Source organism: Ostrea edulis, chromosome 2, assembly GCF_947568905.1.
Source record: "Ostrea edulis chromosome 2, xbOstEdul1.1, whole genome shotgun sequence".
Classification (NCBI taxonomy): Eukaryota; Metazoa; Mollusca; class Bivalvia; order Ostreida; family Ostreidae; genus Ostrea; species Ostrea edulis.
The window spans coordinates 35,076,945-35,092,321 of record NC_079165.1 but is presented as its reverse complement, the minus strand read 5'-3'; the positions used below and the strand labels follow the sequence as shown (position 1 = coordinate 35,092,321).

At 34.5% G+C, this 15,377-nt stretch overlaps 2 protein-coding genes across 3 annotated transcripts in view; one reads left to right on the top strand and one right to left on the bottom strand.

Annotated features, from left to right (window-relative positions):
• Positions 1 to 2,543: 2,543 nt before the first annotated feature.
• The window catches only part of LOC125682069 (uncharacterized), a 67,866-nt gene continuing 55,032 nt past the window's right edge, over positions 2,544 to 15,377 (top strand). The window contains exon 1 of one of the 2 annotated variants that reach the window (XM_048922459.2): positions 2,544 to 2,673. The gene's annotated coding sequence lies outside the window, so the exon portion shown is untranslated. The remainder of the gene's footprint in view (positions 2,674 to 15,377) is intronic. The other variant, XM_048922457.2, reaches the window with a different exon arrangement.
• LOC125682071 (serine/threonine-protein kinase Nek7-like) lies at positions 6,370 to 12,746 on the bottom strand. Its single transcript, XM_048922460.2, has one exon. The coding sequence runs from the start codon at positions 7,845 to 7,847 to the stop codon at positions 6,588 to 6,590; it is 1,260 nt and encodes a 419-aa protein (XP_048778417.2). The 5' UTR covers positions 7,848 to 12,746; the 3' UTR covers positions 6,370 to 6,587.

Below are 15,377 nucleotides of genomic sequence, written 5' to 3'. Positions count from 1 at the left end.
TCATAAACAAGGGAGGGGGAGGGGTGTTTCAACCAGGGGTATGCATGATTCTTTTGTCATAATATATCTCAGTACAGTTAGAGGCAACAATTCATCCTGTCAATTTTATTCTTAATTAAAATTTTCATCATTGTCATTGAATTAAAAAATACACACTACATTTTGAGACGTTTAAGGGTATAATTGGTATTTAAAGGAAAAAGAAAAATAACCCCTCCCTCCAACCCAAAATACCTCCCTCCTCAAACGAGATGGTGTTACAGCAAGCGTTTAGAGATCCTTATGCTGTCACGGAGCATCGTTTTTTTTTCAAAGTGTGGAGGGGGGGGGGTAGTCAAAGGACAAGTTGACTTGGAAAAAAAGATCACATTTGCCCAAAATCCTAAATCGTGAGGTAGGGTCATTCATCTTACACTTCAACCATACAGTCTTACCACGCAATACAGTATACTACTACAAAAAGGGGGAAGGGGAGGGCGGAGTAACCCAATATCTCTTGCTTTGTATAGAAAATATCTAACTTTGCATGTAAAAATAACAATAATAATAATAAAAATAAGGTTTGCCAAAGTGGGGTTAGAGGGTAGTGATTATCACCCCCATCCACCCCCACAGTTCCCCTGATTCTAGATACCACGTGATAGATTCACGTCGTAGTTAATCTCCAGCAAGTCTCAAACTTTGGCTTCGTTATTAGTAAAACTCAAATCAATTACACGAGATATAATCACAAAATTAAAGGAAAAATGATCATCATGAAACTAATTTTTTCGCAATTTACCGCGATCCAGTCAATACATTTTAAGCATACTCATTATTTTTTCAAGAATCATCTCCAGGCTATATATTTCAGACTAAATTTTGTGTCCCATCTTGGACCCAGGGGTCATGGCTTGAACAAGTTTAAATCTACACTATATGACTGATGTTTGCATATTAAGGTAACTCCATACTCGCAGTTTTATCTGATACAAGTTTAAAAATGTGTATTTATTTTTATTCATTAGAGTTAAAACTAACAAATTATCAAATAAAATACATAGGTCATCACACTTTTTAAGATGTGAGACGTACATAAACAGAATCATATATCACGGTCAGAAAATTGCAATTTTCCTTAAACAGCGTTATTAAAATTCCATACAAACTGTTTATGACGATATAGTAGCATTCATAACAATTTCATGAAACTGTTTCTACACAAAAATATACAAAATGTCTGTAAAAAAAAAATTCCTACATATTCATATATTTCCATTTTAATGTTTTTGCCTTTGATATCTTTACACAAATTGTAATGATAGGCATCTCATGAACGCGCTGCAGTCGTAAACAATTCGCGTATGAATACAGAACTACGTGCGTCTATCTTAATAGCTGGGAATTCCGACAGAAATGAAAGTAAGATGTAAGTATAAATAATAAATTTTATTTTTGAAAATATGAGGCTATGAACTGCAACACTGCATACTCTCATACTTTTCATTTAAGTATGCCAGCGTGAAGCGTATCAGTTCATATCCTCATGTATTATTTCTTAAGTAAATCCTGCTGTGGGCCTGCTCTGGGCTTCTAGTCATGATTTGAACAAACTAGAATCTAATCTACATGACAATGCTTAGTCGCGTTGTTCCTACTTTCTAAACAAATATTTTAAACACACCACCCTTTTCTCACTATTTCTTACTCGTATCCCCTAAAAAGATAACGTTTTCCTTCATATGAACAAACTTAAATCGCATTTGCTCAAGGATACTTTGTGCCAAGTTTGGTAGAAACTGGCCAAGTAGTTCTTGAAAAGCCGAACGTGTGGAAAGATAAACTCACTTGAGCCTCCGGCTTATGCAAGATAAAAATAAAATCGAGGCACAGTGTCATGTGAATTCAAGGATCTTGCATTTTACAATGCACCAGGGAACTTACTGAAAATATAGTTTGATTTGGAATTGAAGTATTGTCCAAACTATGTGAAAATAACACAGCTGCTAACCGGATTTGAGCACGCACCAGTCGTTAAAGTTAAATACTGATCACATTTCCATGTATGTATCATCACTAGTATCAATCTAAACAGATCGGGATCGGTAATTAAGTCCAATCGAGAGTGAGTACTATAACAGATACTGTCAGCTGGTCACGTGACAGAGGTAATCATTCGGTCTTCCTTCATTTGTGTCCATGTTTATGTGTTTGTAGATATATAAGATACGTATATCAATGACGTTTTGATAAACGATATCGATAAAATACCGCCAAACGCCGAATGTATTAATACACAAGGCAGATTCTGCAAGACGGAAGTCTCATTAAGACGGGTTTGATTTGTAGGAAAAACATGGTCCCTACTCGTTAGTGAAAAATTTGGCTGTGACTTCACTCGTTATACACAGTGCTTTAGTGCTAATTAAAACACAGTGCCCAAATGCACCCTCATTAGTTTCAGATCCCATTCCTCTAGGGTCGAACATATCACATTATTAAAATAATTGGCTCATTTTATAACGTTTCTTTCCACATTTCTCTTGATTTATTCAATTGTAAGTACATTTGACTTCATTTTGGTATAAATTGCTTACGAAGACGAGGTGATAATTTTAAAATTGTCCTGTTTGTTGTGTATTTGCTGGTGGATTTACAAAAGTACCCCCTCTCTCTCTCTTCTGCAATGTAAAGGTAAGCCGTGTTCACGCAGTCTGAAATATTTGCACAATTTGGAAATATCAGTTAGCTTAATAACTCCTGCTTATCAATGGTTCACCTCTCGGAGATCCTTCATTTCTAATTAATTAATTAATTAATAAGGAATTAACACTCAGATCATTTTGTCAGTCGGTATTTAAAGAAATATTATAATGATCATCGAACAACCACTTATTTTGCCAAAAAATGCCGGTGTGATACTTCGTAATTTACTACACAGTAGTAAAATGGATTGAGAAATTCAAAAGACAATTTGAAAGACCAAATGGTCAAAAGTGTATATGCTTGAAGGGGGTGGGGGTGGGGGCAGGGCAAATTTGAAAATCTCCTAACGATTGATTGAAATGTAGCAAATGAAATTATGAAATTTGAAATCGCTTTGATTACTGGAGTTTATTTTTTGTATTTGGACGAGGGTAAAAACACGTGATATGCTTCCCTACCTCTCCTCAGGTTTTCCATACGTGCATAAATCTAAATACCCGTATGTTTGTCTAAACTGTAAAAGTTAGAATTAGTGTTTACCAATAATAAAAATCAAATGTCTGAAATCTAATGTTGTTTCACATCGGAGAATAGATAAATGCCAAAGATTCCGAGAAATAGAGCATTTAATTCTATATCAGTAGAGGACATGCTAATTATGAATTGTTACATGAAGCGACATTAAGTTTATTGGCGTAAAAATTTAAAATCAGAGTAGTCTTGAAATCGAAAATGAACTTGGTCCGAGAAACATTTTTTTAAAGTTACCTACTGACATATTTGTCAAAATTGTGTGTCGAAAAGGGGAACCAATTACAACATAAACTTGGACACCCCCCCCCCCTTTTCCCCCTTTTTTTAATTAATCGAACGATTTGCTCGACAAATAGTGATACACAATTCTTCTAATATAGAAAAAGAGATATGCTCGCCTCTATGATCCCAATTTTTGCTCTTTCATTATTTTCAAAAGGTTTATAAAGATGTAGCTCATGATGTTGACTGGAAGAAATATTTTGCCACTTTTGACGTCTGTTTGTGTACCCGAGCGTCCGATATTATATGTACATTGTATATACATACTGTATATATCCCATGGTCATATTAATGATATTATTAATTTAGTTGAAACTATCCGGAAATTATATTCCGAAACGAAAGCGGGATTCTAGTTCAGACGGTATTTCCGACATGGGGAAAATATATACTTTAATCGAGGAGGAAATTCTACACTAGCACATACCCCACCCCGCGGCAGAAAATCATACCTGGGCCCGTTTTATCACGGAGGTCTACTATTTGGTGGAATATTTTGTATCGCGGAGGACTACTATTTGGTGGAATATTTTGTATCGCGGAGGACTACTATTTGGTGGAATATTTTGCTGGAATACCAGATAGGGGTCCGTTCTTTCTGATTTGACTTTATTTCTCCTGCCTAATTGGATGTGTTCCAGTTTCTTCCCAAGGTAATTTAGATGATATCAAGGTCACTTAGAGGAAAACATGTATATAACCTTTGTCTGTGTTACATCTTTGAAGCTGTATCTTCGCAGTGTTGAAATTTCAGATGCTCATTCTCTTCACTCCCAAGTTTGAGGGCTACAAGATCGAAATTTACCTCAGATTTCGAGCGATGTTTGATGGTTCACCGTCCATCATGGCTGCACATCGGCTTCGCTAGTATCTAGAGCTCATGACAATATCATTATATGAAGTTTATCGCATACAGCAGTCCGGAAGCAATAACCGATGTGCTTTGTGCAGGCAGTAGCACCCCTGATATCTCGAGAGCATAAAACGCAAGGGTCACCACATATCAGCATCCATCTTCACACCAGAATTCATATTAATTTTTGTGCCAAGAATTGTGACACACAAATTTATAAGGTATAATTAAACAATAAAAGCAGTTGTGGTTTCTCCTAAAATAATAACGGAATCAACGGAGAAATATTTGAGCAATGCCTGTTGAATGATCAGGGATTCCTTGTCGAGATTTCGACAATAAACCAACCATGATCTACAAGAGACTATTTTGGAGTTTCCGAAAAGTTGTAAGACTTTTTAAAAGAAGTACTCGAAACCGTGAGGTCCTGGGACAGTGCGTAAGATGATTCCGTGTCAAGGTAGACGTTGGCACAAAAAAAAACCCACCATCAATGCTACGATGCTGAGCTCCATGCATAGGTCAAAAGCGTGGCACTTCACCTACAGCCTGGACGATTTTTATCAACAAAGTTCAACCATATTATCTTTGGGGATTAGAGGAGAAAACATAGCTGCAGAATTGTAACTCTCCGGGAAAAACCATAGAGGTGCTACAGATGCGCCCCTTTGAAAAAAAAATTCTTCCGTTTTACAGTGCAACTTTTTCTGCGCATATTAACAGGCAAGATTTATTCAAATAGGGATTTAATGGATGCTTGAAGATACGTCTTCATACAAATGTAAGTGGGAAAATATGTCAGGAATTTTTTGATAACAGATTCTTGAGGCGGCTATTAAAAATTCCAGAAAATCGTTTGCAGAAAAAGTGGCGCTGTAAATCGAAAGTTTTTGTAAGGGATGGGTTTGTAGCTCTCTGGTCTATCCCAAATATTTCCCAGAGAGCTACGGTTCTGCGAGTAGGAACAGCACTACGTATGCTAAGTCAATTGTGTAGCTCTTTATATTAAAGAAATGTTCGCTTTAGTTTTACAAGACTATTTTTATTCCAAAGTACACATTATTACAAATTTACTAAAAATCGGTTGTTGTTATTTTTTAAAAGTTGTATAAAGACTGAAATATGTATACGAACAAAACAACGTCGAAGTGAACAAGCGCGTGCTTCTGACAAGATTTTCTTGTATTTTTTTTTTAAACTGAGAACACTATTTCATGAGATGATGCACTGAATTATATCCTAAAACACAGCACTGCATACCTATTTCAAACATAATTCACATAGGATTTTGATTGTTTTATATACATTTACACTCAGCATGCACGGCAGGCACGTGGTATTCTGGCATTATAATGACACTCGTTTAAAAAGAAATGAATAAAAATACAATTATACAAAAAATTTTAAAATATATATACACATTGTTATGTGTAATCATCCCTTCCATTTTGAAGACAGTACAATATTCTCCGATATATTGTAAAATTAATGAGCACGTTGCTTCGTAATAGATGGAAAAGTGTATAGGAAATCAAAAAGATTTTTTTTATCTAGAATACTGTACCGAATCCTTTGTGACAATATTTCCATTATTTGCTGATCATTATTGGTTCCGAGAAAAGGGATGTGTGGACATTTCTCCATTAATCAGGATTGTAAGTAGCTTCGTTAACAAGGCGATCGATGCAGTTGAAAAGCTCCTTCGTTAATGTGACGATTTTTTTTCTACCTTTTTACAGAATTGTTCTTTACCGAAATTGATATAGTTTCAAAATTTGTTAACCTATACCAGGCTGACATATGTTGGAGAAATTTATTGTATATATATATATATATATATATATATATATATATATATATATATATATATATAATATAGAAAGAAAGAAAAGAAAAGAAATAAAGTGTGAGAAATATTTTGCATTAAAAATCCGCGATTCACAATTTTTATCAAACACCGAATGATGAATGAAAAGATTTGTTTAGCATAATACATTCCATGATGTAAAAGAATGGTTATTATTAAAAAGAAATTTATTAGTAATCTTTATCAATATAAAATGAAGTCAGACACGAGAAACAAATTTTGGTTTTGAATGACCTGATTTCCATTAAAATATACATGCATACGAAGATTATAAAAAGAAACGGATTCCACAATGTTTGGCACTGATTGAAATTGTTTCAAAATGGTGATACATGATTGATGATTTTTAAGGCAAACTGGTTGAATTTAGATTTCATATCGCTTCTTTAGCGCTTGCTCAACTTCCCCCTCCCGAATCTTTCGGGGCTGCCGGATCATGTGAAAGTTTCCTATCTGAACATTACAGCTAGAATCCTTCATCCATTCGCCATGTTTCATACGATTCAATGTGAATCGCAGGTCCGGGTGGAAGGCAAGAGCGCCTCGTGTTATTTCTCTAAGTGGTTGCGAAATGTTCAGAACTCGTTTATCCGGAAACTGGATTTCTTTAGATGCACGTTCCTTGATTTCATTAGGGATCACCCCTAAGGGAAGACGACCGGTGGACATGAGGTAGAGGGTGCAACCCAAGGACCATATATCGGCGTTTTTGGGATTGTAAGCTTCCTTGTTGACGATTTCCGGGGCTTGAAACCCCAAGGTTCCACACTCTTCCTGAAGCAACGGATCCCCCGTAAAGAAATGAACAGCATGTCCAAAGTCACCCAGCTTTAAATTGTTTTTAGAAGTTATGAGAATGTTCTGAGTGCAGATATCTCTGTGAGCTATGTTTTGTAGATGAATATATTCCAACCCATCAAAAATATTTCTGAAGTATCTTCTACAGACAGGTTCTGTAAGAAAATGTGCATCGTGAAGTTTCAGTAACTGATCCAAATTTCCGTTCTCGCAGAATTCCATCACAACACCAACACGGCCATTATAGCTGATATTACAAATCCAAGAGACAATGTTACTATGTTCCAGCTCTTTCAGAATCTTCATCTCTTCCTCCATGTCAGTTTTGACAGTAGCTTTGGCTTTCCGCCGAGGCTTGGAGGAATTGAGTTTCACGACCACTGGGGTATACTCATTCTGTTTGTAATGGTTCATCCTGTGTAGATTTTGTGCTAATATGATGATTCCTGATCTTCCTCTAGCTAGTGTTTTCAGTGGTCGTAGTCCGGTTAATTTGGACATGTTGTTAACAAAACTGTCATAGAACATGTTTCCGGTTTTCACGATTCGTGAAGGGTATGAACTTAATGGCGGAGGGTAGGACTGAACCCATTCGTCTCCAAGTGCACATCCTTGACGAATAATCTTATAACTGGTTGGGTTAGAGACCCCATCTTCCCCTGGTAATGCCATAACATATTGATGAAGATCGTCCACACCAAAATCTCCACTCGCGGACTGAGATGCAGATTTCTGAAAAGATTTCGAGGCTTCATTATTGACATTTCCATTATCACCTCCAATGTGTGGTTCCATTTTTCGTTTTTTAGGTGCAGGTTCGAAGCTCATATCGTAAACATTTGCTACTTGTTGCTATATAAAACTTCCATAACATGAAGACAATGGACAAACGTCATCATATTCTGTGTAAACGACGACGTCCGCAGCGATTGTGACGTTGTGTTATGGGGCGTAAAAGAAACTTTCTACATTGTGGCTCGCGACGTTTGGGGTACTAGTGTTCAGTAGAATTTGTGACAATTCAACTCTCAAGTTTGATGTGTTTTTGAGCATACATTAATTCGTCCAATTTGAAAAGAAAAAAAAGTTATGTATCTTAATCATTGCTATTCTTTAAAGTATATATGAATGAATGCAATTTTTTTTTCCTTTTAATTTTTTTTTTATTTTTTTTTTTATTTATTTTTTTTTTTTTTTTTACAAAACCTGCATACACATTACATATAGATCTACAATGCATTAAAACAGATTTTCAACAAGAACAACTTAAACTTAGATTAAGCAACATAATTATGGTTTCAAAGTTTCGTTAATAATAATATTAATAATGATAATACAAAAATCAATAAAAAGCCAATACACGTATCATCATATCTACAACATATTTTTCAACAGTTTGAAAATGTTATACAAGGTTCGTTTGTGATTCAATTTGGACCGACTCTTGAATACATTTACACAGCGCTCACTGCTACGGCCCTAAGCACCACACATTAAAACAATGAGAAATAAAACATCAACACAATATAGTTTCTTTGTTCGTTTGATATGTAGACATGCCTGATTTTGGGTCTTGGGCTCATTTCTTCAGCTTGATCACGATATTTGACTCTTTTTAAAGAAAATTTCCAAAATTGCCAAGTAACACAGTTCTTTTAATATCATAATCTCCGTCAATTTTACCGGATCATTTTACAAACTCGCTCCAGAAAAGTTTCACACAAGCGTGATCATGTCAAAATATGAGAAGTAATTTGTTTCTTTCAACATAAATGGATTTTTTAGAGCCTCGAGTTTCCGACTCCAGTTGCTTCCTCGCTTTTGCTCGTTCTTTTCTATTTCGACAAGTCTTCTCGATCTCTATTCCAAGCTCGTTTAATCATCTCGTTTATCATGACTTTGAATAATTGCACTTTTAAGAAATATATTTCATTTTTGAAAATACACGAAGGTATGAAATGCGACGCTTCACGCCGGCGTACTTCATGAAACGCGTCCTGAAAGTCGTACCGACGTGAAGCCTTACAGTTCATATCCTCGAGTAATTTCCAAAAATTATTAAATTTATTTTTTATATTTGTATTCTACTTTCATTTCTACCGGAGCTGTCCCAGTCGTTAAAATAGAAGTACTATATCTATCTATATGCATACATGCATTGCAATTTGTAAACAAATTTAAGACAACATTATATTTCTTTTCATCGTATGGTTTGAACATATGTAATTTAATTAAATTGATTAAATATAACGAGTCAGGAATGCAGTCGTGAACTTCAGCAAAGAATTCATTATTATCTTTTCGTCACATCCACTTACTCATACTCTTCCGTACCCTCCGTTTTCACACCCCCCCCCCACTCCCACCCCCCTTATCACGACTGAATACTGGAATATATTAGCTATTTAATTTGCCATTTGTTTACTTTATCCATTAGTTGTTATTTTTGTGTATTTAATTTTGTAGTTCATCTATATGCCTCAGCTTAAGAAACCCACAAAACATAATTCAGCACCGATACAAATTTGACAAACGGATACATGTAATTATATAGAAAAAAACCCCAACCTTTTCTGATTAGTTATGTTGATTAAGGAGATATGAAAACCTTTTGCTTCCATTGTTTTCATACCATCATAATAAAATAGTTAAGACATTTATTCCTTAAATACATGTAACATGGCCGTACTTTGTTACAGTAAGTAAGCAATGATTAATTAAAGTGGCATGTATCATATTACATTAAACACAATATATTTTACAATAAGTAAAAACATAAGCACCCTGCACATGAAACGCAGTATATGGAAAATCTATATTATATACAGTTTTATATTACTATCAAATCTAAAATACACCAACGACACAATCTTAGGCAAATGAACATTGAATAACGTAGTTGATTATTAAAATAGTAACTTTTCTTATTAATTTTTTTTTTTATACTGGCTCATAAAGGTAAAATCGGAGGTCACAATAAAAATTCACAAGGAAATGAACAAGTTGTTTTACGTTTTTAAAAACATCCTCTGAGCAAAATGCACACATTCAATACTGTATTTGCCCCTTTCAATTTCTAACAAGGACGCGAAGCGGGAGTGGATCCAGAAAACTTTCAAAATGGGGTGGGATTACGACCCAAGCATGTACCTTTTCCTCCTCTTTTCCGCCCAGAAGGGGATTGAATAGCCCAAAATGACAAAACATTACTCTTCTTGTTAAAATGTTCAACCAAATGAGGTGCGGTTTGCAACCCTATCACCCTCCCCTCTAGATCCTCCACTGCGGAGTGATACATAAAGTAGGACATATGTAACACCTATGGTATAGCACAGAATTGTAGTTTCAACGTGAAATAATTAAAAACTAAAAAATAAAGTAATTCCACTCTCATAGGACGTCAAGATTTTTGCAAAATCTCTATTTAATCAAACTTTATGCATGATAGAAACACGTCTTTTATAGGGATTTTATTTCCTGGATACAATGAAAAATCTGGTAAACAATTTGATACTGAAAATTTTTTTTTTCTATAAATAATCAATTATCTGACTTATCTAAATTAAAAAAAAAAATGTTTTCAAGGACAATAACCCTCATGGTGATGTAATATTGTATATCTACAATATGTGGAGAATATGTACAATAATATTATTATATAAATTTAACTTATTTAGTTAAGAAATGCAGTTTAGTAGAATACTGTAAGCCTATTACAATGTAATAAACTTTTCCCTGATATCTACAATTAATTACATGTATATACATTTATAGAGGTGGGCCTTTTTATGTGTTTTTATTTTTCTGTTAACGCAAATGTGCGAATTTTTTTAATGTTGACATTGACTTCTGTTTATATATGTCTGAGATCATATACATTTTCGTAGTTTGGTTTTTGATTATGGAGGAATGACACACCATAAAAAAACGGATATTGATGGAAAGTGGAGGATATGTTCCTATAATATTATTATATGAATTTACCTTATTTAGTTAAGAAATGTAGCGTAGAAGAAAGTAAATCTGACAGAAATTAAAATCCCTGCTAGACTCGAGCCCAGGAACTACAGATCGGTAGTAGACACGTTAACCTTCTGAACTATCCAACTAGGGATTTACAAGTGTTGCTGATATTTATATTTTCATTCATGCTTCCAAATGAAGTCAGCCATTATGACAAGGTGTTATTCCTCCTTAAATCAAACTCTATCAAGTGAAAATTATTAACAGCTTTTCTACCTTGAACCCACAATAGTCAAATGAGGGCGGAGTTACCTTATCAAACCTGCAGGACTCGACCACACGATCTACAGTTACCAGCTGCGCTCCGTTATTTAAACAATCTATATATTCCTTATATTCATATTTTGTGATAAAACTTATGACAAATTTTAAGGTCAATTACGCATCAGAGAGAAAAGAAATTAATGAAACAATATAGCTTCATTACTAAGACAATCGTACAAAATCACTATTCTTCTAGAACTAGATATATTGTACAGGACTCCTTGCTCTGTGAAATGATCAGCAGAAACGTTGATATTAAATGGTTGGATAAATGTTATACGCGTATCGGGTTTCTTGAAATTGAAACCTCCATCTTCAAGTTAGTTTATGAAAACTGTTCCATGATTTAATTCCGGTGCTGGGGATTTAGAGCCTTTTCTTATAAAGTAATCTTGTGTTTTAATGCAAACATCTATGTTCGGTATATAGTCTTTCATCTGTTTCGGGATTATTACGTTCGCCTATCTCTCAATGTTTACTATACAATCGATAACAAATTTCAAATACGTCTATTATTTACAGAAACTTAGAACGAATTAAAAAATTAAATAAAAGCAGCACTGTAGCTATTGTAGACTATTCTAGTCAAACTGAAACACGCGGTTAAGATTTCCATTTTCGAAGGGCGGTATCCGCCCCCTTTTCATACAGAAAAAAACTTCAAGAAGTAAAAGGTATAAGTGATATCCCCCACTTAATTTTACAATCTAAATAATGAGTTCACAGAAGGATTTTGTACTTTTGAAAAAGGGGAGAATGGGGGAGTATAGAACATAGATTTCACGATAACGTTAGGCGACATATACTTTGTATTCTTTCTGAAGTAGCTCAACGCCGAAATGCACGAAAAATTAAGTGAAAGCGTTTTGTTGATCTAGAATGAAGTAAAGTTCAAATGAACTGTATTCTGTTCAGTCTGAAATTTTTCGAGTGAATCATGAATGCATAGGACAAATAATCTGCATGTTCCTGTTGGATTCTCCTGGTTTATCAAAAATTTCAACACGATCACAACTGTTGCGTGATTTATATGAATAAAAACAACAAATACTAAGAAATAACACATGTCGGTAATGCTGAAAAATTCTCTTTTCTTCAAGCAGGTGTACCAATTTGATATATAAGTTAGGCTAATTTGATATTCTTGCACCAATCGGCGAGTATGAAGCATGTATAAGTAGTCCTAGTGTCAGAAGATGGTCTTTGTTTCGTTTTAATTTAGCCAATATTATTTCAAATATTTAGACAAGTTAAATGTAGAAAAAAAGGAAAGAAATAAATCTTTCATAAATGCTGTCGAAAGTTGATAAACCAATACGTAAATGAATAAATGAAATGAAAATTAATATACAAAATGACTAACTTAAAAAATTCTTTAAAACTATTATTTTTAGTTTGATAAATATTTTAGTCATAGAATAGGATTGGAGTAACAGATTGAAGGTATATAAAATTCCTCTCCATTGCCTTTATGGATTTGATCTACAAACTGCTGAAACATGCATATCCTATAGAGTATCGTTCCTTAATATTTTCTGCAGATTAGCAACACATCAATATGTTTGTTAATAACCAATACATCGTCTTCCTTTGTTTAAGGGAGATAATTCAAATTATTTATCACCTGCCTCACCTGGGATTAGTACTTGTTGCTATCCTCATGTATATGTATAACAAATCGTGCTTGTTATATTTATGTTATGCCCCCAGTGAAATTGATTGGCAAATAAAATATTTCTATTTTTATATTGCTGTAACGAGACTCGCGTCAAAGAAGCAATATTTACATGTATTATGATATATTTTGATATTTCCCCGATTCTATAGAGAATACTTTCAACGTTTATTTTTAAGTACTGAACTATAAAAGACCTCATTGTAAATTTAACTTAAGGTATTCAATGTATAACAACCACATTTCATATCTAGTAAATGGACGGTGGCATTTTTGTAAGCATAATATCATTTTGGAGGGTTCATCAAATAAAAATAATCCACCATAGGAATTTTCAGAATTTTGTTTACTACTTGATTTATTTCACCTAGAATTTAACATTGAAGTCTTTGGGAAGACCATGTATTATTAAAATATCTTAAAAGGGAACTGTATTTTCACACAAATCTCTTGGTAGGAAGTTACAAAACACTTTCGCTTTATGATTGCACCTTGTTTAACGTCCCTCTCGAGAATTTTTCATTCATTCAGAGACGTCACCAAGACCGGTGAAGGGCTTCAAATTTAGGCCTATGCTCGGCGCTTACGGTCATTGAGCAGTGAGGGTTCTTTAGTGCCACACCTACTGTGACACGGGCCATCCGTTTTTAAGGTCATCTCCGAGGATCTGTGGCATTCACACCTGATGCCGAGCGTTTGGCGATGGAACTGTCACTACCTGTTTTAATGACTTCTAAAGGTCTGTCGCGACCGGGATTCGAACCCCGACCTTCCGCATGCGGGGCGAACGTTCTGCCTCTAGACCACCGCGGCGATCTCTCTTTATAAAAAGGTGAAATAAATTAACCATTTACTGTACATGTTTTTAGAAGATTAGATTTTTCTTACTTTTATAAAGGGTAAATAACTCTTCAAAAAAATTTCACGTGCAAAAAGGTTAGGTTCTAATCATTTACCAGTCATGTGAATTTCATGTACTTCACTTTCATCAGCATTTAACAATATACATTCATTTAGATTTATAAATCCATCAAAATTGTTCATTGTTATACATTGAATACCTCAACTGTGTCCTCACATCTGCTTTCAAAACTCGATGCTTGTGACGTCACATATGTTTACAAATAATAAAAGACAAACACTTCGTCTAATGCCTTTCTAGAAATAGAAGTGCATATAATTCGAAAAATATGTAAAAGGATATTGACTGGATACCGGGAAATATGTCCGCCTTCGGTCGTTTCACGGAAGTGGATCTCGTATTAAGCTCAGTCCCTTTTAGATACCGCGCAACAACCACGTGCGGGCATATTTATAAGTTATTATATACTTTCAATTTCATCTCTTCTTTTTTCTTTAAAAGTTTGCGGGCATATATCACACGATATATGCCCGGAAACATTCCGGCCCGCAAACATTACGTCACAATCAAATTTCTACGCCGTTGATTTTCAAATTTTTCGTGTTTTTCATCTTTTACTCAGTTAAACCGATAAAGTTATTGTTAAAAATAGAATTATTGTTAGTTTCTAAATGAAATTGAAAGTATATGATAAAAAGGTTATAGACTTTGTATGGGAAATATGACGACCTCGTTTTTTGTCGCGAACGGACCTCGCAAGCTCGGTCCGTCTACGCGCCAAAAAACTCGGTCGCCATATTTTCCCATACAAAGTCTATAATTATAGGTTATAGACTTTGTATGGGAAAATATGGCGACCGAGTTTTTTGGCGCGTAGACGGACCGAGCTTGCGAGGTCCGTCCGCGACAAAAAACGAGGTCGTCATATTTTCCCATACAAAATCTAATACCTTTTTATTATATACTTTCAATTTCATTTAGAAACTAGCAATAATTTTATATTTAAACAATTTCTTTATTGGTTTAACTGAGTAAATGATGAAAAACACGAAAAATTTGAAAATCAACGGCGTTCCGGCTTGTGTATTGATTGTGACGTAATGTTTCCGAGCCGGAATGTTTCCGGTCATATATCGTGTGATATATGCCCGCAAACTTTTAAAGAAAAAAGAAGAGATGAAATTGAAAGTATATAATAATTCTCGATATTTAGTCAATGACCTATAAGTACTCTACCTCCATATCTAATGTACTAAATGTCAAATGTTTTTATTTCATGAAAAGAAGACTACATTCCAGAAAAATTTGAAATATACGCAGAAAACAAAGTCCATCCAGGGCCCCACTACGAGTCACGGTGCTATTTGACCTTGACTTTTAATCAACTTGTCTAATTTCTTTCACGTCCATATACATGTACTTTTGTTTCTAATACGAAATCTACAAGTTAAACAATTGTCATAATCCAAAATCATTTTCTCTATATGAAAGGAAGGGGTGAAATGCAACGGACCAGACCGGAATTCGAATCTGT

Coding starts and splice junctions, on each gene's coding strand:
- LOC125682071 (XM_048922460.2), bottom strand. CDS start 7,847: ATGAGCTTCGAACCTGCACCTAAAAAACGAAAAATGGAACCACACATT.